General features: G+C 34.8%; 1 protein-coding gene across 1 annotated transcript; it reads right to left on the bottom strand.

The window, feature by feature from the left end:
- Positions 1-26,918, bottom strand: LOC110711628 (small subunit processome component 20 homolog). Its single transcript, XM_021890043.1, has 31 exons — positions 26,721-26,918; positions 26,470-26,592; positions 26,093-26,250; positions 25,749-25,793; positions 24,448-24,526; positions 24,277-24,350; positions 20,582-20,688; positions 19,391-19,573; positions 19,050-19,250; positions 18,731-18,947; positions 18,565-18,636; positions 18,132-18,481; positions 15,813-16,005; positions 15,467-15,695; positions 15,020-15,356; positions 14,049-14,223; positions 13,802-13,942; positions 13,456-13,717; positions 12,925-13,374; positions 12,175-12,638; positions 10,167-10,303; positions 9,899-10,080; positions 9,384-9,776; positions 9,160-9,285; positions 5,813-5,878; positions 3,904-5,723; positions 3,530-3,809; positions 2,978-3,211; positions 1,655-2,164; positions 1,138-1,270; positions 1-663 (listed from the first exon to the last, which is right to left on the bottom strand). The coding sequence occupies exons 1-31, from the start codon at positions 26,793-26,795 to the stop codon at positions 407-409; spliced, it is 8,073 nt and encodes a 2,690-aa protein (XP_021745735.1). The 5' UTR covers positions 26,796-26,918; the 3' UTR covers positions 1-406.
- Positions 26,919-27,479: the final 561 nt, after the last annotated feature.

Raw genomic sequence — 27,479 nt, forward strand, 5'->3', positions numbered from 1 at the left:
TTAATGAAAAATCAAGAACAAGAGGCTCGTGCATTGAGAATACTAGAAAGAAGTTCATAGGTTCTTCAAAGCAGATAACTGCAAAAGAGCTTTATCAATGAGTCTGATTCAAAAATTTTATCTCATAATTTCTATCAAAATTTGCCTTGAGACAGGACATTGCATCGCCCTGATTCAAGGTATTGCAATCTATATATACAAGCAGTTACAATTCCTACCACCAAGGCACCAAGTCCTTCAGTCCACCCAACAGACCAAATAAGCCAGTTGAGAAATTTCAGAAGACTAGGTCGCGACTCTTAGTCCATTCGAGTAATTTCCTGACTTATCAAGAGTGAACTGTCAAATTTGGGCATTTATCAGAGACGTACAATAAAAATTGATACCAAACCAAGAAAATTTGCACCTAGCGCATCCATCTACCCATCTTGGTAGCCATCATTTTTCTCTTCTTATGGGCTTGATGCTTGGCAGAAACCCCCATTTTCCTCTTGGCATTTCTGACAGGATTAATAACAGCCATGAGCTTCTCCTCTTGCTTCCTCTTGAACCTTTTTTCTCCAAGATCATTCCTCATCTGGTTGTAAACTTGTACGAAGTTCTGTGTACCAAGTTTGTCCTGTATCTTTTGACGAACTTTTTCTGCACGTTGCTTTACATCATCTGCATATAGATGAAAAAGACATTTTAAGCTTCCAACTAAAAACGCAAAAGCATAGAGTATATAAACCTACCCTGGATGCGCTTCACATAATAAAAAATCAAAGGTAATGATTTCCCCAGAAAGGGAGAGTGATTATATTATAAAACTCTCCTTCCCTAATCGCCCCCCCCCCCCCCCCCCCCACTCTCTCTCTCTCTCTCTAAGTCTGTTTTCACTCCACTTTGCTGAAAGCTACTCATAGGTAACTGGTGAGCTAAGCCACCTGCTTAAATAAGCCAAAGCTGTTTTTATTTTATTTTATTTTTTTCCTTCATACTATCAGTTACAAACGAAAAACCAAACAAGCCACCTGCTGAAATCTCCAAAATGCACTTCAATGTCTTCAAAGCCAGCCTTATAGTTCAGCACAACAATGTGGCAGACATTAGGTACAATACGAAATACTTGGAGGTTGAGGAAATTATAAATCTTACCTGAAACTACTTTTCCAGAAAACCCCTCGCAAAGTTTGTAAATTGGGAACAACAACAAATAGGCATACTGCAGGCAATCTTCTTGAGTGGTCTGCTCAGCCACCAGTCTAAAACTACCAAGAATCATCTTCGTCTGAAATTTATACAAAAAAAGGTCTTTAGCAACAAAGAAAGCAGCAACAACAACAACAACAAAGCCTTAGTCCTAAAATGATTTGGGGTCGGCTAACATGAATCGTCATAAGTAACCATAATATATAGGGAAAGAGACATAACAAAATAATCCATTGAAAGAGCTTGAAAAAGGCGAGTAAAGAGAGAAAAATGAGCATTCAAGTAAAATTAAGGAAATTTTAAAGAAAACTAAGAATAGACTTCAAGAAAGTTTTATAAGAGTGCTAAAATCGTGTTGATAAACATAAAGGTTTGAGAACAAAAAAGCCATAATTACACAATGTGAACAAGCAAAGGACAACTGGTTCAGTATCTGTGCTTTATAACCTAAGAGCTCACTGACCTGAGTATCCTCAGTTTGAAGGGCAGTTTTTCCCATTGTGTTTAGTAAACCAGACACGAGCAAAGAACTAAGATTATCAATTTTCTGATCAAAATTATCGTCATCAAATCCACAAGTGAACACTTCTGTGATATTCCTTCCACTTTTTGTATCAAGCAACTGACAAGCTTTAAGAAAACATCCTTGATCGCGTGAACCTAGGGAGGACCAAAATGTACAGGGATCCTGAAATTCTGTTTGACGCAACAGAGACTGTATACCACAGATTGCAAATGCAAGATTGCATTTAACAATTCTTCTTACACCTTTATCAGGGAGTTGAACCTTTAATCGACTGCATAGAGATGAAGCAATCAGGAACATCCTACTCGTGCTTGTAAGGCAAGTTGTTCCGATTTTACCCCCTTTCTTTACCATTTGTTCAAAGTACAATGCAACAAGACGGCTGGATATGTTACAAATCCATGGGTGTGGATGCACAAGAAGCTCAGAGACTGCCTGCCATATATCCTGGAAAAAAGAAAGTATTACCAACAAACACTTGAGAATATTCAGATTAATTGCTGCAAATTATTACCCTTGTTGAAGCAACTAGCTTCATCTTTTGAAGTAAGAAAAAATAAAAATAAAGCTCCTAAACTCGATTCTGTTATGAAATTTTTAGAGAAGCAATTGACCGTATAGAAGCTTCTCTGCAGGAATATCTAGAAAAAACAAAAAAACAAAAGTGGCAATCTTTTGATGATAACACATTCTATAGTTTTGACTGAAATGCTAAGCTTCTAAGAAACCAGTGCTTCCAGTTCATTACTCTTCACAAGTCTTAAGCTTCTAAGAAACCAGTGCTTCCAGTTCATTACTCTTCACAAGTCTTATGCATTTGTTCGAATGTCTCTTCCTCATTTACTCGAAAAGAATATCAAAATCAATTCATTCAGCAAGAAAAGAGACTTTCAGAGATGCTTCATGCTCCTCCTGCCTCCACACCCCCCCCCCCACCCCAAAAAAAAAAAAAAAAAAAAAAAAAACAAATGCTATGATGACTGAAATATGTATCCATGTTATGAATTCTCTCTGATAGCAACCTAGTTTAAACATTTCAGGTCAAAACTATATACCAGCATTATCCAACTCTGAGAAATTTAAGCACTAAGCAAGATCAATACTAAAAAAAAAATCCTTACCCATGAGACCTAGTCATAAACTCATAATATCATATGTTAAATTACGAGTATCATTTATAAAAATCTACATACATGTTTTCTAGTCTAAATTGGATTTCGAAAAGAAAAAGGGACTATGAGCTAACAACAAGAAACTTACTTCAATATCCCCAACAAAGAATAATTCTGGAATCTGTGTAAGAATTTTCTCCAACAAAACAAAAGAATAATATGCATCCTTCCAAAAGGGAATTGTTTCCGGATCTGACAGATTTAGCTGCCCACCATTCAACACATCAATAGCAGACTGCACGGTCATTTTCATAACAGGCAGCACATCATTTATGTGCTTCCGAAATCCTCTCTTCATCACTTCAACAACAAATCCAAGGGCCTGGACAAAATAAACACTGACAGTAAGAACATTTTGCGTATCAACTCTAAAACCTTAAGCAAGTTACCAGACAATATATTCCCAAAAAATGAAATTGCAGCCTAGTAGACTCAGCATAATAACATCACCAGAATCAAGTACGAGAAAACCAATAGACAAAATCATCTAATTTCAAGTGCCGAACGACCCATTCTTTCTCCAACTGATCCTACCCACCAAAGAGAGCTTAGGGGGAAAGAAGTTGAATAGGGAACGAAATGTGTATCGAAAAAGTTAGATGCATTACATTTACTATATTACCATCATATAAATCATTACCTGAAATGATAGGCTCCGTAGCTGTTGTTGCTCCCCCAAATACCAAGTAAGACACATATTTAAAATGGACTCGAGTGGTTGTGAGTTTATGCGGCCAAGAAGATGCTTTATAACAATGCCAATTAAGGAGCGAACTTGATTATCAGGATCGTTGGCCAAAGCACGAACCAAAGTGAGAAAAAAAATCGTTGACTGCTCACAAATTACGCTCTCCGGAAACCTCTTAATAATTGTCTTAAGCATATCCAACACAGCTGATCTCCCAGTGGCATGTTCATACCTTCAAACAAAATTTACATAAAACAATGTGCCTAAAAGAACACTATAACAATTTCACATTTTACATCTCAAGTAGGGATGATATGGTATCTTACCTTAGATGAATCACAAGGAAATCAAGATGCTCCTGCCTTCGTTTCTGAGAAAGTTGATAGTTAAGCAAGAATTGTAACAATATTTGACTGCATTTTCTGCGGAAAGCTTCCTCTTGACTGGTTACCATTAATTTTGCAACTTGATCCATCAGATCATATATTTCAAGGACAACAAGTTTGCGCCGCACAATTGCCTTTAAAAGTGTCAAGGCAACAAAAGAGGGGTTTTTTTCAAGGTCAACAAAAAGAGGAAACCTGATCAATACATGCAATTGATCAGCTGAAAGGGTAATTTTGGTGCTCTGTAGCAGGGCAATCAATAATTTTAAACAGGACTGCATTACAGGACTATTTACATTAGATGTACTTTGCGCAATGCCCAATAACGTCACTTTTATCATGTCAGCTTGAGATTCCAAGGAGGGAAGAGGCAGCCTTGTCAAAGGGAATATACACTTGAGGGCAACATCTACTATCTCTTCATACTTAGAACTCAGGCAAGATGTCAGAAGCTTTATAAAGGGATCCAACAGAGAGATCAGATGATCATCACCCTTGTGAAGTTTAATATTTCTCAAACGATTGTGGAGAAGTCGAAGAGCAAAGACTGCAATAAGATATGAGCACTGTGGTTCAGTCCCAACATAACATTTCATAACAATATTACTACTTGCCTCAAGATGTTTTTCTATTTTTAACCCCTTCACTAACTTAGTTTCTCTTCTACGTTTATCCTCAGAAAGCCAATCATCAATTAGGCCATATATGAAGATAAAGAGATCAATCTGCTCAACAGAGGAGTTTCTTTCAAATCCTTCAGCAATGTGAGTCAACATAGTCTCCAATTTTAATTTTACTTTTGGTGTCAAATGCTTCTGCATATGCGCAGTTACTGGAGAGAGCAGCTTCAAACCATGGGATTTGAAAGTCACATTTTGGGCAATCAACCTAAGTGTATCAAAAGACATTTGTTTTCTAGTCTCTTTCATTTTAAAAGCAACCTTTTCCACCTCTTTTTGCTCAGCTACCTCACTAAAAATGTCATTATCTACTGCACGAAGCAGCTCATCCAAACAAAAGTCTAGCATACCACCTACAGTATCTGGAAGGCCTTTTGACAAGATGAAGTTAATAGTATATCCCAAAACATGAAGCTCAAATCCTCGTTTCAATGTCGCACTCAAAGCCTTGACTACAAGTTTAAGATACTCAAATCCGAGTTCCTTCAAACATGCAACCAAAGCACATCTGGCTTCATCACGAATGCTTTGCAGACGATTTTTAAGGAAGTTTGATATTCGATGAATAATACTTGAAAGATGAGTGTCCAAGGTGTCACCAGGAAGTTTCTTTAAAACTTTTAGGATGGCAACACTAATATTAACATTCACTTTCTGTGGATCAGAAACAAGCAGTTTTTGCAACTTTGGAAGCACAGTACCAGTAAGACAGGCCTGTGTCGCAGAAAACATATAGCTGGCACCTTTGGGTATAGTAGCTGAATTAGTTTTGTCTTCAGGATCATTTTCTGTTACATCATTTCTTGGAAATACCAGGTCAGGTGAGGAATAGGTCTCAGAAAAATGAAATTGGTCAAGTATAGAGCAAACAAGTCGTAACAGGACCTTTTCCCTATCGAGCTTTTTTTCCATATCCCTGAAACATCTCATTAGTAAAGCATAGTATGATTTCCATCCCAATTGACCAGAAATAGAAGCAATGGCATCAAGACAAGCACTTCTAATATGCTCCCCCTTTCCTGCTTGCAAGTCATACAACATACTGAAAAAAAGGGGTATGAACACTTTCTTCAACATGAACTGGAGAACAGGAAAAATGCAAATGAATCAACAAGTCAAAAAGGCAAAAACTGTATAAAAGAAAAGGCAAACTGCAACATGTAGCTAACCTCGGAAAGCTGCCCAGTGGCAACAATATTTCTAAAGCGTGACAATGCTCTGGCTTTCCTATGTTTCTGCAACAGGAAAAATAAGTCAGCACTGCAGCAGTACACACAAGCAATTTTCATACTATCTAATAAACATAATTTAGATATAGAACATGTAAACTACAATCTAGAATGAAATGCCTCACTGGACCCTTCTTTTATCCAATTGAAGAAAAATTGATTACTGAGGAAATCATAATACAACAGAACCAGGAATCTCAAATAACTAATGTAAAAAAAAGTACTGAGCCAATCCAGCTGAAACATCAGACAAAGATAAACAAGGGAGAGTTCAGGCAGCATACTACTAAGTTGAAGCTACATAGACAAATGAGTCGCACAAATCTACAGACTAAAGAAATGACAGAAAAAAAACTGTCGGTATTATCTGATCATGAATTTAATTGATGATTAATCATTTAGATACAGACACAGATATCCTTCCCTTGTTTCTCCAGAAACTACCGTCATCACTTGCATACATATCAAAAAAACTACTGGCAGTCCCAGTACAGCACCAAGCTACCAACCACAACCTCTCAACTCACCTCCTTCCCCACCCTGCTTGAGCGGAATAACAATCAAGTCCAAACAGTCGCTTCAAATCACCAATGAAAAGGATACTCTTGACCTTATCTCAACAAACCTACGTCTGTATATCCTGGGGCAACCAAAATCTTCTTCAGAAATTAAGTTTCCATAAAAACGATAGCCCAAATTAGTACCAAAGGAATGCCCAAACTAAAACACTTTATTCTACGCAATTTCTAAGGGAAAAAAGTCTTCCAACATGGGTAACATCCTTCAAAAGTTGCTATCTCATTACAAATCCTGTTGACTCATTCTAAAGAGAAATTTTTTTGAAAAAGAAATTTATGAAACAGATATACAAAGCACACATAAATAATAAAAATTGGGGCACTTTTAAAAAGAAAGTGACAGCTGATATAGGGCCACTAAGTGAAAAGGCAAGGACTGTATATTCTAATTCTTCCCATTCCCAACTTCAACACTGACACATAAAAGATGGAATTTGGAAAAAAAAAAAAAAAAAAATTTGGGATTGGAGATTTCATGCGTGAAAGGACCTCCCAGCAATTCAACTAGAGAATATATCTATTATTCACTCTTGCCAAAAAAAATTTGTTACAAGAGAGCATCGCCAGAATGGAACAGGCCAAACAGAACTTAGAACCTAGACAAGTCCTAGCCTTCCGCCTCTCTAAGTACACACTCTAATTAGTAATTACCATGTTACACATGCATGACTAGAAGATCAACATATGTTTCCTGTCCCAGTCATCATTTGATCCAAAGCTGGCTGGAAAATAACTTGTCACCATACACAGCAAGTGAGCTGTAACCTCAACTAAGCGATAATGGTTCTGGTTCTCACTAACCCGATAGATGTAAGAACAGAGAAATTGAATTCTAGCTCCATTAATTTCCAAACTCCAGTATAAAATAACCCCTTTTAATAAATTTATTCAGAATATAAAACTTCCGCCACTCTTTCCTAATCGCAATGTTGGCAATTTTCATGTTTTCCAATGCACATTTTATACCATTAATATCTTTAAAAAAATAGTAAAATTATGATAATAAGATTTTTTGAAAGTATATTTCAAAACAAATCTAAGAAGATCCCATACAAAATGGATAGAGGGAGTTAAGAATAGACCACCTTTTGTACTTTATACATTGGATATGGGAAAGCAGGGAATAGATGTTATAGATCCACTTTCCATTAAGTAATATGCTGAGAAAGGCCACAGATGACTTGGATGGAAGGAGTTAAGAAGAAACTTGAGTCACCTGACACCAAAGGCTCAATGCGAGACCTGATTTTGACCCAATTATATTCAAAAATTTAATCATTACCCGAAATGACCTGAAGATAGACTCGGATCAAAAGAGGTCCAACACATGGGCCGACTCGAAATGACCTGACTCATAAATGACATGAATACTGATGGCTACAAACTAATTTGAATACACATCCCCAATTGACCAAAATATATATTACTCCAGCCATCCCACATTAATTTGAACAATTATCACTTTACAAATTTTAAGGAGATAAGTACTGATTGGGTTATCTACTGCTATATTAATAAAGAAGTAGATGTGATGGGAGTTAGTCAAGTATGTATTTTAACAAAAACATAGGTGTGAACAGAAGTCAAGTCCAAAAGAATGGTAATAAATAGATAACTGATAAGTCCATACCTAAAAGGAAATCATTCGCTCTCATGGTTCATCTATTCCGTCCAAGTAAAATGCGGCATGTTCAAATTAATTTGATACTTGTTTAATTAATGCTTTAACATATAAATCTTACCATATGAAAGCGCAATTCTTACCAACTTATCTTATCTGAAATAAATCAAAATTATAAGCTAGCTATAACTTAGTTTTAAGAATACTCAAAATTAAACCACCTTTGTTGATTTAGATGTTGGGCGAAATTGAGTCATGTGGGATTTAGTTAGATTAATCTCGTACTATACCTTCACATTATCAAAATTTTAGATTATTTACTTATCTATAATTATATATTTAAAGTTTGAAATCATGCATTGGCAATCGTGAAAGTAAAAATGTTGCGAGTAAAAGAGAATGGAGGAAGCATAAATTTATGGTTCAAAAGTTATGTACTTCAAAATAAAAGTTCACATAATAAAAACTAAACAAAAGAGAATTTGAACTTAGTATTGAAGCCATAACTTAACTTTGTTGCATCATAATCTAAGTGGTCAACCTATGTCTAAGCAATGAAAGGAGCTTATGGTTTTTTGAAAGGAAAAGGGAGCTTAATTGGATAAGAAACAAATCGATTTATTACAAATTATAAATTATTTTCCAAGTCATCTTAAGAAAAATGGCATTCTTCACAGATAGTTATCTGATGAAACCTAATCTTGAAAACAATAAACTAAACTTAGAGCAGACCACAATAGACTTGATCCAAACGCAAAAGACCCACGTCAAGTCGTCAACTGGACCGCAGCCATCTAAATGCTATGTTCCCAGCTAAAAATGTAATGATGAAAGTGGGTTTTCAAGAGCATGGCAAAAGATAGAAGCAAATGGAGGAAAAAGTATCTGTGTATGAGCTCGGGAAATTGATTCTTGATTCAACCTACCTCAACTTTTAGGGAATAAAAGAATAAGACTTTGGTTATGTTGCCGTAATTATAATAAGATGTATTTAAATTCGGGTGAACCCTCATTTTGCAGAAATTTAACCCAAAAAATAACCCTGGTGAACAAAAAAGGAACCCTTAAGACTCGATAGTAATTGATACCTGTAAATGAACGATGTTGTTAAAGAAGTCTACTTCAGCATCTTCACTGCAAAGGACCTTTAAACTTCCAAGATTTGGAATTCCTGAAAGCTTCAGGACCATCTCATGTAACAAATCAATCCATTCCTAGAATCATACCCAACAATCAATGTGACCTTGAGAATCCAGTATATGAATAAATCACTATAATACCAGTAATGAATAGAGTTTCAAAAGATGCCTACCTTTTGCATAGTTGTTATTTTAGTCATTGCATCTCCCATGTGCTTCAAAAGGAATTTATTTACAATATGCTGAATGTGATTATCAGTCCAATAAGGGTCATCAATTGCCATTGTTCGTGCAGGAACATCCTGGTTCTTTACTTCTTCCCCAATTATTAGTGCAGAGAATTCGACAAATGAGAGGAGTGACTTATATGCACATTGTCTTAAAATTAACTCATCAGATTTGATGTCATAAATACAGTGGGATAATATCACTATAGCTTGATCCTCACTAACACCGAAGAAGTAATCTGCTGTAATTCTGTCATAAGCGTTGATGATAATATCAAAGTCAAGGTCATCCAATTCCATTGCAGAAGTGGTGGCATTTAATTCACAAACGAGATTAACCTGCAAATACAAGAGAAATTATCAAGGAAAAGACATGACCCACCCTAATAAAAAAAAATGTAAAAAAATTTAAAAATCCTGGCAACCATAAAAAGGAAATTCTAAGAACATAAGACAATTACCATAGAGCGAATGGATGAATCATTCTCAGCAAGAGCACCCAAAAGATTACAGATTGACGACCGAACACCCCTTTCAGCAGATATAAGAATGGGAGATACAGCTTTCAAGATTTTAGTGTTAGCTTCACTTCGTAATACTGAAACTATATCCCTGAGGATCTGCAAAGCTTCCATACACAAATCTAAAAAAAAAAAAAAAAAAACAAATTACTTCAGAAAATAGAACTAAACAAAATGAACTCATCATGAAAAGGGAATAGGACCCTACCAGAATTTTTTATGCCATCTGACGCAAGCAAAAGCAAGATATCCACAAACTTTCTTGCTCCTGATTGATCGTTTATGAACTTTGATAGCAATTTCAGAACTCTCAGCAAAGTTTCCCCAGGATGTTTGAGCAACTTCCTGCAAAAAAGATGGATGAAACACACAAACGATACAGGCAAAAAAATCCACTGCCCAGAATGTAAAATTGGCATTCACTGCCCACTTATGGGACTAAGGCTTTGATCAATTGATTGATTGACTGCCCAAAAGCAGAAACCATAGGGGTAAAAATAAACAAGATCCAATGAAGAAATGATGAAATAGAGACTGAAAATTGATTTAAAGCAAATGATGAGGGAATGAGTGGTGAAGGCGCGAGCATCAACAGGAGAAATAAAGATTACTAGAATAGTGCCAAATTAAAAGTAATTAAAAGCATTAGCTAATCCATTGAGGCCCTATTCTCTTCACCATAAATAAAATAAAATTTCTTAAAAATCAATTCTAAAATCAAATTAGTGGAAAAATCAGCTTTGATCATATATATATAAAGTAAATCTGGTAAAAACAAATAAACGGAGGAAGTAATTGTTATTCTTTATATATATAAAGAGAGATAAATATTTGCCAAAATAATCATTCTGCGTTTCATCATTTGAACCAAATTACACACGACTAGATTTTCACTTTAAAACGACTAAATAGATAATATTAGATAATATCCAAATACACTAGGATATTATCAAATATTATCTATGTCCTACGTTCGAGACTTAGAGTTTCACAACGATCCTCTACCTCAAGGGTTCTATTAATATAAAAGTAGATATGATGAGAGTCAAAGTGGTATTAATGTAATTACTTTAACGAAAAATTAACAATATCTCTCAATTTTCGGCTAATTAACTGTAGATATGTAGTGTAGAGAACTATGAAAGAGATGAGTGGGTGCAGAAAAAGTAAGAGAGAGGGTGTAAAAGGTAGGTGGCTGTAAAATAAAGTAAGAGAGAAGGTAAAAGGGTGTGTGGATGTAAGATAAAGTAAGAGAGTCAGAGAATGTAAAAAAGTCGGTGGGTGTAAGATAAAGAAAGAGAGTGAAAATGTTTACATATGTGTGGTTGGAGGGTTTGATAGGAAAGATAATATGACAATAATTGAATAAAGCAAAATGAGTAGAACAAACGAAACAATTATAGATTCCAAGCAACTAGAACAATAAAACTTTTTATAGTTAAGATAATAGAAACTTGGTAATATTAAACCAATGACAATCAGTAAAAAGTTTAATCAGTAATAAAACTAATAATCAAATTGAATAAGTAAATTATCTGATAAATATGAAGAGAAAAAAATCAGTAAAATAATTGTTAAGTAAATAACCTTGTAGCTAATGTAAGATGAATAACCGTGAAGGTGGCTTCAAAATGGGCTAAAACTGCTAAAGCCTTTCACAATTATATTATAGGGAGATTAAAAGAAAATGGGATACTTTCCAGTTATGGTTTTTGCAGTTACTTTACAAGGATTACCTCGTCCTCTTTTTGTACATGGTTCTGTGCACTTCTTTAATAAATTAGATAAAGAAAATTCCATTAATTGCAAAAATACCTGGATTTGGAATCATAGGTCTTTTAGTAGGTAAAGTTTTTACCTACTAGATTTCACAGCTTCAAAAAGCATGCCTTCCACTACAGAAAGTATTTACAGTCCCACTTCCTCACCCTCCCAGTTTATGACACATAGAGGGTTGTCAATATTCCTAACCTAAGTAACCTTGTAGCTAACCAAGAAGAATAAAAGTGAAGAAGGCTAAAGAATAGAGAGAAGAAGCATCTTCACCCATTAATTATATTTTAATGCTTGAAGAACCATCAAGAAACATTATGCTGAATTGCTGCGTAAATCTTGATAGAAAACAGGCGAACAGAAATCAAAAACATAAATAACTATTCTTCACTTCAATTAGAGAGCTACATAGAAATATAACGAGCACATAAAAAATAATATACCTTTTTTTCTCAGTGAAAGAGTGACATAGATGGTGCAGGCTGTCAACAAGACCATCAAGGTTTGAACAAAAAACGTCATCAATAACATATCCATCAATCCCAAGCTCATCTTTAACAGTTAGAAGGTTCTCAGTGAACTTGAGAACGCTATAAATTATGGCTTCAGAAGCTGTTGGAACAGATAAGATTGAAAAGATATCTGGAATTAGGTTCTTTTCTCTGCATAAAAGAGAAACAAGTCTCGGACTCTGGCTCATTGCAAGAAAGCAAAAGAACAAAGAGCTTGGCTTTTCGCTACTTGAGCCCTCCTGCTTGAATCCATGTACTAAAGGCTTCACTGCCTTGAAGAATATATCCCAAAATGTAGAGCCAAAATCATGGTCCTCGTAATTATTAAGAATGGAAGAAATGATCTTCAGGCATAATGATCTCATATCTTTAAATTGCTTGACCGCCGAGCTGGTCTGTACATATATTCACAAATATGATCAGTGATTACAGCAAATTTTCTGCTTATCCAAAGTATATATGTAAGAGTAATACTACAGATTAAAGCCATTTTCAATAATAAGCACTGGTGAGTCACATATTTTTAGCAAAAAGACAAGTGACACTATTATACGTGCCTACTGAACTTAACCTAGCCCAGATCTACTTTTCCAGCCTCACCACAGACACACATATGTAAATATGTAACATTTATCATAAACAAATTAAAGCAGTAAATTACATAGTTAATTGTACCCATACATGGCTCATAGCTTCCTTTCTACTTTCTTGCAAGGTAATATCGGACGAACCATCAAGTTGAGCAGGTTGCTTAGGACTTCTATTCAGAATACTTGAAGCACAGCTGTCGAGAATACGGACAACACAACCCAAGAGAAGATCGAGAAATGGGCTGACACGTGAAGCATCAAAAATTCTAAAAATCTCTTCAACCACGTGCAAAAACCCAAATCTCTTTTTCAAGGGAATGGCCAATATTCTCTCCACAGAGAATAAATTCAATAAAGTTGGCAATTCAAATTCATCCAAATTGCATTTCTCTGAAACCCAAGCACAACTTTCTATTTCTTCATTACCAAGATCAGTAATTTGCAAAGACTTCAACAATAGTTGAAAGAAAAGAGGAAGCTCAGCAACAGTGAATTCAGCAATAAATCCCAGCACAGCCTTTCGATTGCTTACACTTGCATGCTGTATGATAGGGAAATAAAATAATGTTTAAGTTAGCAATTCAATTGGACAAAAAAGCAATCAACCACTAAGCCATCTCACCTTTCTTGAGGCAAGTGTCTTAAGGCTTCTAACTTTTGGCATCAGCAATCGAATAACTAACGGGACAAGTTGGGCTCTGTGCTCTTCTTCAACCAAATTAGAGTCTTCGGATAAACTCCAAGTAGCAATTTCTTCTCTCAAACATTTTGAACTGACAAGATTCTTCAGATGCTTCTCATAAGGGAGCAAGAACCTATCCTTCCAATTTAAGAGACAATCCAAAACCCTTATTTGTATCTCAACATCATTGTTATCAAGCAACCTGGAAACCTCACTCTCGTCATATTCCAATCACAAAGATACAGAGGGAAAAAAGACAAACATATATATACATATAGTTACAAACCTATTCACCAAGACTTCTTTCAATAGTTGACTGCAGTAAAATGACCTAGGATTCTTCATCAACTTAAATAGGTTAAGCCACTCCATGAGTACAACTTTCCAATCCTTACCAGCACAAGCATGTGAATCAAACGATTCCAACCTACAACAGAAGCACATATAACAGACAATTAGTACAATCTCCAAGCCACGCCATGACATGACAAGCCCAGTTCTAATCATTTAATAAATAAAAAATCAGCACTCACCGCGGGTTTTCATCACTGTAGCCCAGAAATTTCAAAAATAATGGAACTATTTGGCGAGAATGTGACTCGGTAACGGTTGGAATCCTTTGTAAGGCTTGGAGTAGCAAAGGAGTTATAGACAAGCCAGATCTATCAGAAGATGTGCTACAAAAGGAACGGAAATGTTCCACCAAATCTAACCAGGACAACAGAGCAAGCAATTAGAAAGCCATTAATACAATACGTTGTCAGCCAGCAGACTAGTAAAAATTCATTGTATAGCCTACCAGTTCTCTTAGAGGATGAGAATTTCAGTTCAAAATTTTAATTGAAGATGTTTATAGTATTTAAACAATGCACTAGAGGTAGAACTGACAACCAGGTTGGTCAGGAAGGGTTGGGGTTGAAAATGTTCAGGTTCAGGTCATTTGTCAGCTTGGTACATTTCAGGTTTTAGTCAGAAAATGTTTGTTCTTGACCCACACATTTCAAGTTCAGGTAGACCAATTGATTAAGGGATTTCAGAAATGCTATGTAGTTTTATATTCGAGTTCAATATATATAACCATATATCGATAGATATAAATATATAAAAAATTAAGTGCAATATAATATATACGGATGAACTTATCAAATTATATGACATATTCAACCTAAAAAGATGTATGCAACCAACCAAAACAATGTTATACCCAACAAATGCAACATTAACTACTATAAAGGCAATAATTTACGGTCAATCAGAAAATAAATGGGATGGTCGGGTTTGACACTATTTTTTGAATTAGTCAGGCTTAGGTAAAAAAAAAAAGGTTTCAGGTCATGAAATCTTGTTCATGGCCCACTTTTTTGTATCAGGTCGATTTTTTACAGGTCTAATTAGAGGCAAATAGCAAACACAATTTTCCACCCAATATCTTAGATTGTATGATAAATAGTTATGGACTTCAGGTTCTTGAATGACATAAGAATTTTGAAGAGCTAGTACAAACCAGTTTTATCGCTACATGCTATCATGTTGGAGTTGTCTAACCCATGAGCCTTTATAGAAATGGTCTGGCATTGCTCGAAAAAGCAGATAAACTTATTCCACAAGAGCCCAGGATATGTGCTGATCATAGCAGAAAGGCACTCTAAAGCTGCATTTGATAAATCCATGTATTGGTTATACAGAAGCCCGATAGTGCCATAAAAAGCTGGCAGTACATGGGCTTCAGTTACCCCAGGAGCAGATAGAGAAGTCCGTATTCTAGAAACTAGCAAAGTGACCTTTCTACCAGTGGCAACTGAGATGGGTGTTTGCTCAATAGTAAGAAGCAGGTTAAATACCTGTATGTCGCACAAAATAATAAAAAAAAATAGCTGTTTAATGGCCAAATCAACACAAATATTTATTATCCATGATGAGGGGAATAAAAAAATTACTGAATAGAATGTACATTGTAGCATTGGGTGCCAACGTGATCTTCTTCTGAATCTTCTGCATCCATCTGTTGTGATTCATAATTCAAAAGCTCATAATGACACAATATTTTAAGGGTCGAAACACGAAGTTCCTTGTCAGGATGAAATAGGTTCTCTGAAAATACATTCAAAGCATCCATCCCATCTGCTGCTTCAAGCTTTAGATGTCTTATCGAGACACCTTTGTTTTTTTGGAGACTCTCCCTGACATTTGTGCAGGTTTTATAAGACAAACTATTCTGACGGAATATTGCAGAAAAGCATAAAGGTAGAAAATTATCAAATAGTTGCTTATAAGAGCAACATAACCAGATTACCTACCCATATTTCAAATCCAAATACTCTGCTACAGCAGACAGTATTTGCTGTGATGATTTATAACTTTTTCCTAGATGCAAAATCTTGCTTGTATGTTCTTGTTCAAATCTTTCAAGTCTTCCTGCACCATGATAACTTTGTAAAGCAGCACCAATTAGGCCCTGCCATATACGTTTGGGAACTCCAGCAACAAAATCTGGAAAAATATACAAATGGATCAACAAATTATTGATGAACCAAATGAGTTAAGAAATCATTCAAGTTCGAACCTTGAGACTCTGTTACAGTAGGAAAAGAATTCAGACCAAATGTTAAATACAACAGTATCCAGAAAGTCCTGTAGCACTTTTTTTCAACATTCAAGGGAATGCATGCATGTATGGAATGTAATACAACAAAACGACATTCCTAAAAGTTACCCAGTGATCGGGATTCAAAACAGAGCTTTGACATGAAGCAATTCATTATAAAAGACATGCTGAAAACGATCTCCGTAACCGAAATGCCATTCCGTTGGCAAAATTTTATACTTTTTACAAAAGATCCACAAATAATCTATCCACGTTTCACCAAATTGCAGATTTCATAGTGATTATTGCATTCCATTTGATAAAACCACTTTGACAGTCCTTAGAGATAGCAAAAATAATAATAATTTCATCGACCAAAATGAGACAACAGGAGTGCTTCTAAAACCACTTTGACAGTCCTTTTACCCATACTAAGGTTTCCATCAAGGGTTTAATGACAGCTGTGTAGCCAATAGGCAAGTAACACAACCTACCAGCCCATAGGTGTAAAAATATCAGCTTACTATACTCAGATTTCCCAAACCTAAACAGACCATTATTTTGGCCAATACAGCCAAAACCAGAAACAAGGACAGTATGGCAGATAGAAATACCATTAAATCACGGCATATCAACCACAACCATTTACGTGAACCCACAATAAGCATACGAATTTATGAATAGCTTAAATGTTCCCCTTTCCTCAATCGGTAATCAAAAAAAGGTTTCATTAGATTACACAGACTATATTTCAATAATTATACAACAATGACTATAAAATATCAGCTACAAGAATAAAACCGAAATTTTAGAGACTGCAAAAGACAATAGAAGGATCATACGACAGAAACTAACATATAAATCCTGCCCAGTCAACCCTCACTTTTTACGTGATGCCGCATAAACAATACTTCTGCGATGCATAAGCCTTACCACAATTGAGACCACAACCCCATTATAGAAACCAGTTTCTATCTTAGAAAATAAGAAATGAACACAGTTATTTAACTGTGGAAAAGTGAAACACTCTGACACAAAATGCGACGTTTAGTATCTTTAAGTTAGCCAGAAGAGAGACGAGAAAGCTCTAGTTTAAAGTTTGAGAACAAAATCTACCTCCAAGAAGAAAACAATACAAACCCTTACCAAATTAAGGTGGTTAAATATTATAAGATCACTATTACCAGAGTGAACTCTACATTTCTGCTTATGAACATACAATTTTACATAGTTATTCTCATGCTCCACAATCAAATTAAGTGATCAATTGGATGAAAGGTGGGTTAAATTTGGTGGATTCTGCACCAAATCTCTCCTGGTTGGAGCAAGAAGGTATTTCTTTGGTGAAGCGGAGAAACTGGGGATATCAAACATGCCCGCCATGGGTAGTTGATAGGTGGTGAGTATCAGAACTTTCCTGCACCACCCCAAATCCAATTACAACACACCAACCCTACCCAAATATTATACAATATAATAATATCAACAAATGGTAAAATTAAAGGTGATATTACATGTATAACAGGTAGGCAGGAATTGAATATCACACTTAGGTGGATATTACATGTATACAAGGTAGGCAGGAATTGAATCACACTTAGATAGTCAGAATGGGCAGCAGGGCAGGTATAGATGGATAATGGAAAACCTCTTAATTGGTGTAGTAGGTATATTTTAAATCTGTACCTACCTTGGTGTGCATGGATGTTGGTGTTGACATGGGTGGGGGTATTTGAGTAAGTGGTAGATATGGGTATAGGATAAGGTGTAACCACATCCGACCATTGTTGTTCCTAACTGACCTTTACTAGACATAGAGTAAGATATTCATAGAGCATCCTAAGGAGCAAATTCAAAGTGAAGGTGGTCCCATTCTCTCTTCTTCAATATTTTAAGAACAAGATGTTGCATATAAAAACAAAATCTCTACATTGCCACTACCGATTGAGACTGTTAAGTTGGAAAATTCCAAAGAGAATCCTTCAACAAGACTTTTCTAGCTCATGTGAAACTACAGAGTTAAAAGTTGTACCTGTTTCAGTTATTAAAAGCCGATCAACCTCATCAACCAAATTCATCAGATACTCATTCCCCTCGACAGATAAGAAATAAGGGATGCAACAAATGGTTCCCCAAAGTAAAGCCAAAGTGTCCTCATCTACTACTTCATCAATTATTGTATCCCTGTGCGTCATATTTTTTATCACTCCTATCCAGTAGCAAATTGTCTCTTGAAAAAAACATCTGGACTTTACAACCAATTCCTTTGGCATTCCTTCTAGAACATTAAAACATCCTGTTTTAGCTTGAAATCTTTCACAATAAGCCAGCATCAAATGTAGAGCTTCTCCCTTAGCTATTTCCAGTACATTCAAACAACCACTATCAAAATGACAAAAAAGCTCAGTAAGTAATGCTGTAAAGTAATGTTAACTATTGGCAACATATCCATGTGGCAAAGCTACCTTAAAATATTGCTTTGGAACGCAAGTATAGCATAGTCCTTCATGACTAAATCTTTCAAGAGCGTAAGCAAACTGAAACAAAGATTTAAAATGTCAGCTCAATAGACCTGCTTCTACAGAAAGCCTAAAAATCAACCGATGTTACCAAGTATCTAAGGTAGGATACCTTGAGCTCTTTAATTGAAAGACAGGAGCCCACTGCAAGGCAAGTTCAGGAATACCAGTCGAATTGTTGTTATTGCAAATACCATCAAGAACGCACAACAGGAGCTGAAAAGTCTTATCAGCAGCCTCAGATACCAGTCCCTTTGTTTCACCACTGCTAAATGGAAGAATAAATTTCCACATGAGCAAATCTACTAGCTTCTGCATCTGCTTGTAGTCTGCACATAAATATAGAGCAGTCACACTAAGAAACAGTTATACAGCTTCACAGCCTACAAGAACTTTACACACAAAAATTCATAAGCTCACTCACAACCTACCACCAACTTTTTGGCCATGATCGACAGAAATTATTGATATAAGCACTGATAACAGGCAGGATAAATGTTGAGAATATCCGCCAGATAGAGAATTAGCAACAGCTTCATACAAGTTATTCCATATAAGCTGCAGCTCACTGACATCCAGCTCCATACATCTTTCAAGAGACGCAATCACAATTTCAGTAACAGTGTCAGAACCTGCAGTGAAATGAAATGGTGAAAAGTATATAGGATGAAAACCTTTGAACTTGATGCCTAATAAGATACAGAAAGATGGCAAAAGATTAAAAAAATAGAAAAAAAAAAAACCAAAGGCAAATCAAAAATTCACAACCTACCTTGGTTAAACTTGTCACCTATACTTAAGAAGCCACTATCTGTTAATAAGACCAGCACTCGAGATGCACGTGAATGAAAGTTAGATGATGTTCCTCTCATAATATGCCACAGCAACGCACTAGCTCCAAATTTTTTGGCCTCAGATGGTTTTCTTGCAGCTTCATGCAGAATTTTACTAACACCTGCATACAAAATTAATAATCAATAACCAAAGACTGACAGGAAAATATAAGGGTCTCTTATATACAGCTATAATTACCCAGCTTATAATTGCACATATGAACCAGGCCAAAACAGGTATCACTCAATGCATAATAATGTCAATCGTTCAAGGATCAACTTTACTTAAGAACTGTGTGGACAAAAGTTCAAAGGGGCAAAACACAACATCTGACAGAACCTAAAATAGTATAAGATACAGAAGGAAAGCAGCCTTCATTTAAGTACTTATGTATTACTACTCAAACAACGAGTGCAGAAATACAAGCAGGAAGGCAAGCAGAAGAGTGCAGTATGAAAAAATGCACTGTGGAGGTCAATCAGTTGATCAAGATCAATAGATCTCCATTGAATTAACTTCAGTTTTCCATATTTCATCATAGAGTGGAAGACCAGATTATTGAACTACATAAATATACAGAGAACAAGAAGTAGATAAACCAAACTATGCGTATATAAGAGCACAAAAATTCACCACAAAACAACACATATGGAGCCATGAGTCTAAATATCTGATAGTGTACATCTTTTAAAAATCTCCAGCAGACAAGGTCAAGAAGAAAGCTTAGGATACCATTTAATCTTACAATTAATTCAACATTCCCCTACTGAAGAAACTTTCAATATTCTTCTCTAATTGCCTACAGTGAGTAATAATTACAAAGCATAGAACACCATAGAACACAACACCCCACAAAAGCAGCACATAAAGCATTTTAAAGTACTAGGTGGATAACATTCAAGAGGTAGATGACTCATGGTTAAACATAGAAGATAATGACCAAAAAAAAAGGATTTATTATATGAGCTATTACTAATTCAACTGAATGCAATTAAACTGACACTAACACATTTTAACTAGCCAATCAAGCAGCTCAAATCTGAAGATCTATGATCTAGAATATCTGAAGGCTAATCACTTTGTACGTTTACAGAGATCGCAGGACCCCAAAGAACTTTACTAACATCACCTTCTTTAAGTTGTGGAGTAGGTGCATTTCTCAGCAAAAATGACAGCGCTTTAGCCATAAACTCCTGGACAAAATCTTTGGGATAATATCTTAGTTTGACTGTAACCCTACAGAAGCAAATTTTCAAAATTGTCAAAGGATTTTCAGTCAACAGTGAGTAATTGTCAATGCCTAGTGAATTTATACCAACAACAACAACAACAAAGCCTTACAACTAAAATGATTTGGGGTCGGCTATCCGTTAAGGAAAAAGAGCATGGCAAGGTAGTCAATTGACAGATAATACATTAATACTATAATAGTGCCAAAACATACTATCATATGCTACTCTATACACCACACAAAAAAACAGGACACAGAGACACACACACGGATGGCTGGTATCGGAAAACCTAATTCGAGAACAATAAACTGAGCAAATAGCAAAAAGAAAAATTAATCTTAGATCATATTCAATCAGAATATCAATTAACACATTTACAACCAAGACAAGGTCATCAACGTATATCTAATATGGGTGCAAAGCTAAGTTCTCGATAAAACAATTCAAAAGGTTTGGGGCATGATAAGTAGGTCCAAGATTTGGATATGGGTAAAACGACACGACGTGAATGTTAATATATATATATTTATTGTAATGAGTAGTGTATACTACCTCTATTCTTTCATGTTCTACTCGCAATAGATATGCAATTTAAAAAATTGTTGAAGAATTAAGTGTAAGATTAAGTGCGAGAAAGAATGTAAAAAAGTCGGTTTGTATAAGAATAAGGTGATTAAAGCAAGAGAGGGAGAGAGAGTACGGAAAAGTGTAATTATTGTAGGGTTGAAGAGATAAGATGGTAAAATGGATATGTCATAAATAGAATAAATCAAAGTGAATAGAACATAAAAGAACGGACTAAAATTAGAACAAAAAAGAACGAAAGGAGTATTTAGTAATATTTAGTGTATAATAAGAAGTGTATATTTCCTTATATTTAGTATTAACAGATGCCCACGTACGAAAATAAATAAATAAAAAATTAAACAATAAATCAAAGTCCATCAAATGACCTAGAAAAGGTCAAAACATAGAGTACCCTTAAATAAACTAGACACTTACAGGACCACACATCCACACCTGCCTGGATGCCTGCCACATGAAAAAAGATGACAGAGAAAACAATTGCGGATAAAGAAAGAGATATTGAGTGGCGGCAGCCCTATTCACCAAATTCTCATCCTCTACTCTCAGTCTCTCACCATCTAATTGTCAATTTGTGGTCATGATCTAAGCCATTAACGTCTCCTGCTAGAGGACATCACCTGCCCCCTCACCCTCCCCCTCCCCCTCCCCCCCCCCCCCACCCCCCTTCTCTCTTTTGATTTTACAATAGTCATCGGAGTTCCTATCCACATTTGCCACTTTCTAATTTCTAAAAAAGCTTTTCAGTTTTTTTCAAAATATATATATATATATATATATATATATATATATACTCCCTCCGTTCTTGAAAGTTCGACTCACTTTGCAATTGCGCGGTGTCCAATAAACATCTTTGACCATGAATAACTCGCTTTGTGTATAAGTGAAAATTATAAAAAGTTGATATTTGGATTATTTATAATAAGGGGAATCTAATAAGATCTTACATGCTAATTTATTTGTATTGTATAGCTCATAAAATGTGGTCAGAGTTATTTTATTTTGACCACATGAATAGTAAGTGAGTCGAAGTTTCAGAAACAGCGGTAGTATATATATATATATAATATATATTATTTATAATATATATATATATATATATATATATATATATATATATATTAGGATCATGTGAGAAGCTCATATAAGGTGAGAAGGGTGAGAAGATATATTGGTCGTTGGATTAATTGCATCTAATGGCTGGTGTCATTTCCGCCTCATTAATGGCAATTATGTAAATAGGTAGAAGTCTGTATTAATAAATAGAAGAGCAGTGCCCAGCTATCCACGTGGCCACATTATTGGCTTTACATTTGCTTTCTCTTTCCCCATCTTTTCTCCATCTTACGCACCCCTCTGTTTTTTTAATGGAAGATCTCCATCTCTAACCATTTTCCAGTTGAAAACCATTAATTTACATGCTCTTTATGTAGAAAAAAGATTTAAGATGGTTAATATTTGAATCGAAATCTCCTACCCCGCTATAACAATTATGCAAGCTGAATTATATACTTGATCCAAACCCATAAAGAGGAGAGAGAAAACATATTTGTAGTTGGAAAGAGGAGTGATTTTCGGTTGATGAGTGAGGTTGTCTTAGAAGATCATGTGGTTTGTTTTGTGGCCATACAGTAGCCGTTTATAAGATCAATTGAGTGAGTGCCCATATTTACCATGGAAGTTCAATTGTTCATAATGTATTTTTAACACACTATTAATGTATCTATAACACACTGTTAATGTATCTCTAAAACAACTCTAATGTATCTGTACTGCAACACAGATAACTTACAACACCTTGCTGGTGTATATTGAAGTTAATATTGGGAAAGGTAAGGGATGAAATGTAACGTGGCTCAAGCTCTTTATCATTATTTTTCCTTTTTTGATTTTAGAAAATTGATTTTATTGGTGCACTTGAGATTTCTGTTAACTGTATTTATAAGGTGAACTTGATGTATCTATAGTAACAACTTGATGTACCTCCAATAATAACTTAATGTATCTAAACTTCTCACCCTTCTCACCGTAAACATGCTTCTCACCGGATTCCAACCCTATATATATATATATGGACTTTCTAGAAAAAATAAAATCTTCTATTTAGTATCCAAAAAAAACAATAAAAATACGTAGTAATAAAATAGATACGTTAAAATCTGCATCTGCAGCTTCCATCTAGGTTCCTAGGACCCTTTGCACTTCAGTGCGCCTCATGGCATTTTAAATTAAAAGTCAAAATTCCCACTTTGGAACTTACAAAATACAAGTGCAAGGACTATAATTTTTAAATCAACAATTTCTTAAGTTTAAAATGGAACGTTGAAAGAGAAGAATAATAAATAAATATGTTTAAGTGGAATCTTTAAGAAAAAACAAAGACGAATAAAAAAATTGGTTGGGTGGAATGATGTGAGAAAAAGAAGAGCAAAAAATAGATTGAGAAGATTATTAAAACGTGAAAATAAATAGGAAAAAAGTAGTGTAAATGGATCGTGTTAATGCATCAAATAATAAGGTGAGTCATCGACCTTAATATGGAATAACGCATAGTTTAACCAATAATTTTAAAAACAGTTTTAAACATTATGGAAGGAGTATCAAATAAGGGGCACGAGGTGCCTTTCCAGCAAGAAAAGGAATTGTAACAACTGCTTGATGCAAAAAGAAATACAATCCTACTAACATTTGTTTATATGGAAAGAAAAAATTTTATATTTTCCCAAACCGCTCATATCACAAAAATTTGTTGAAGCACTTAAAATACCACTAAACTACTTATGATGAAATTTCCCATAGTAACACGTTTTAACTTCAAATGACATCCTATAAACACATGAACATAAAGCAAAAGAGATCAATATAATTTATTTAGATTTTTTTTTTCTTCAATACAACTGAAGAACGCATGTATAACCCAAGTTAGGAGAACATTGGCAATATGATAGAAAAAAAAATAACGAATAAGATAACTTGCTAAAAATTTAAAATATAAATTTGCACTTACTCGAGAATGTGAACAACTTTTTGGGTGAGATACCTCTGCAAATACATCATTATATATGACAACGAGGTAAACATCTGCAAACAAGTAAATCAGCTCTTTCATAAGTATTTGTAATCCTAAGAAGTACAAAAGGCTAACAGAGAAGGATATTCCTAAGAGACATAGGTAGACCTGCTCAATAATCTCTGGTTCTCGGTCAGCTTTATCTTTGAGAAGACCCAAGTAAGACTCAATAATCCTCGGAAGAAAGCTGTCAAAAAGTACATGAAGGAAGCATGTTAAATGATATTGACAACTCCTCTGAATGAAAAAAAAATAAAAATAAAAAATAAACAAACTTCAAGAATCAAGAAATTAAAAACTACAATTTAAAAGCACATAGAAGTGATAGAATCACATATAAAATAAATTCTAGAAAAAATTACATGATCTGGAAGCACCTAGATTGACAAGGACAGCATTTTAAGTTCTGTTTTCTTGGGATCTTGAATAGTAATTAGAGAACTGCATCAGTATCACTGTTGATAACATCATGCATGATTCTACATAAATAGAAGGATTAAGTTTTGTCTGGGGGCACAGGTATAAACCATCCTTGTATATTTTAAACATAATTCTACATGACCTAACCAACTAAATATTATTTAATTAATAGTAACTAATGATAGTCAATTAGTCATTCCAAAGATCTGCTCAAAACCCAAAATGCCATCTAAAATAAATAATTAAGGAACAAATTAGATTTGAACGTTTAAACGGCAGCGTTTGTAATTCCTAGAATTAAATCATCGCTAGACATTTTGGTGAAGCTATAGAAATCCTATCAGCAGAGGAAGAGTGGTTTTTAAGTCACTTATGCAGCAACCTTTATAAGACGAACAATTTCAAATTCATACTTAATCCCATATAATTTCTCTTAGTTCATGAAGTGGAGACTCAAGGGAAATGCAACAGAAAAACCCTAGCTGTCTGTCAAATGAGTAAGGCGCTTGCAGTGGTGGATTAAGACTGATTTGCTTGCCTTTTGAGGTGTTCCTGACTCCTTGCAGTCAAGATTAGAAAGCAACCTTATGAAGTGTTCTTGACTTCTTGCAGTCAAGAGAAAAAATCAAAATTAAACTAGATTGAGCAGTTGTTGGTGCTACTCTATCCAAGTGAATAATTGACTTTAAACTCAGAATATCTATGCATAATATCCATGTTTTTAACAGATCAGGTCCATATACTTTCATATTCATTCTCCAGAAATAACCCAACCAAAAGATTGTCCTAGGTGGGTGTTAAAGATGTCAGACTGCATACCAACATCATCAAGTACAAGATTACAGGATCAGAAAAAAATGCATCAGCACAGAATGGAAGCTACTTTATACCAGTGCCATTTTGTTTAATACAAAGTAACAGAGAAGCTATACTGGAGAGTTAGATCGCAATATTGATAAATAAATTATGACTGACAATCACAAACTTACGGTATAAACTCTTCACCTAGATCTCTTGATAACTCCGCAATCAACCTGTAGAGAAAATGAAGAGTTCATCCTCAATACCAAAATAGTAACTTAATATTATTGCACTTCATATAACATAATGAACCACCTATAACAAAATAAGAAGGAAACAAAAACTTATTATATATCAATCAATCAATCAAAGCCTTAATCCCATAAGTGGGGTCGGCTACATGAACCAAAAGTGATTATTCCGTATAAACTAGAAAAAACGAAATTGTACATACGAATATACAGAACCAGTACTCTACACAATATTATATTCCACTAGTAACTAGTGAAAATCCAGATTAAAAAAGGCAAACCTGAAAATAGCCTCCAGTGAAAGCCGCGCTTTCATTTGCAACCTAGACAAGAGTCTTGCGATTATCATATCCTTGTGTAATAGAGCCAAAGACAAGGTTTGTACAAGGGGCATCAATTCTTCATATAACGAAATGAAATCCTCGGCTGTATTTAACTCCTGAACCAAAACCCCGACCACAAAATTATAAATACGTGACCACAAAATGTGATGCCTTCCCATTGACAACATTAAAGATAAGAACTTTCGAATGCAAATTGCCTCAATTATGATTACATGATACAATTGCTTCCATCAAAATTAGCCATATGGAAATAAAATAAAAATCAAACTAAGCAATAATGATAAAAGGGTTATAGTAAAAAAAAATTAGCATACCCTCCAATGTATTAGACAATCCAAGAAGAAATAAGAGCCAGAAGAGGGCTTAGCCTTGACGGTTTCGAGATTTCGAAATACATTGATTTCCAGCTCGTCGATTTGTTGAGCACATGATTTGAACTGCACAACAAAATTTCCAACAATTGAATTAACTCACCTCCAAACAAACAAATTCAAACATCAAAAAAAAAAAATTTTAAAAAGTAGGGTTTTAAGTAGGGTTTATGGTAGAAGTGAGAGAACAGTACCACAAAGCGGCGGTTGCGGAGGCCAGGAGTAGTATTGAGAGATTTAACGGCCTGAGCTTCATTGGCCGACGCCATTAATGGTTGCCGCTGAAAAAGAGGACAGAAAAGATTGAAGAAGATGAAGTTGTGAAAATGGTGGTGAATAATGTGATAGAAAGGCGGCAAAAAATAATTATCGAAAGAGTGTTTAAGTATAGAGGCGATATATAGGTTTTCATTTACCAGCTGTTGCGGCTATATATCAGAGGCCCGGCTCTCTTTTTTTTTTTTTTAGTCAAACTTTGACTATAAATTATCATTAATCAATACGGAATAAGAGATACATAATCGTATATTTCCTCTGTTTTTTTTTTATAAGTTAGAGTTAGATTGCACATTTGTCGATATATAATTTTAACCATCAATATTTTCAATTTAAGATTAGTAAAAAATATGAAAAAATTAAGTTAATGATGACATATGAATAGTGTAAATTTCCAACTCTAGCTTATAAAAAAACGGAAGGAGTAGAAATTTGTTAGATTTTTTCATTACATATTTTTCATTAATTAATATTACATTTTTATAATTTTTAAATTTAAGAAAGTGAAGATATATATACTCCATACATTTTAAGACGCATGTTGGATACAGTAAAGGGGCAAAAAAATAGGGACAAAGGGATCCTTATTAGATCTCGTGATTAAGTGGGCTCGTGTAAATATAGGGCGTTACACATATGAATTTGTTACACTTTATCTTCCCTTAAATTGACATTTT

This window comes from Chenopodium quinoa, unplaced genomic scaffold, assembly GCF_001683475.1.
Source record: "Chenopodium quinoa cultivar QQ74 unplaced genomic scaffold, ASM168347v1, whole genome shotgun sequence".
In the NCBI taxonomy this organism is placed as follows: Eukaryota; Viridiplantae; Streptophyta; class Magnoliopsida; order Caryophyllales; family Amaranthaceae; genus Chenopodium; species Chenopodium quinoa.

Coding starts and splice junctions, on each gene's coding strand:
- LOC110711628 (XM_021890043.1), bottom strand. CDS start 26,795: ATGGCGTCGGCCAATGAAGCTCAGGCCGTTAAATCTCTCAATACTACT. Junction 24,351..24,447: donor AACCAGAGATTATTGAGCAG/GTCTACCTATGT, acceptor ACTTGTTTGCAG/ATGTTTACCTCGTTGTCATA. Junction 13,375..13,455: donor AGACACTTGCCTCAAGAAAG/GTGAGATGGCTT, acceptor CCTATCATACAG/CATGCAAGTGTAAGCAATCG.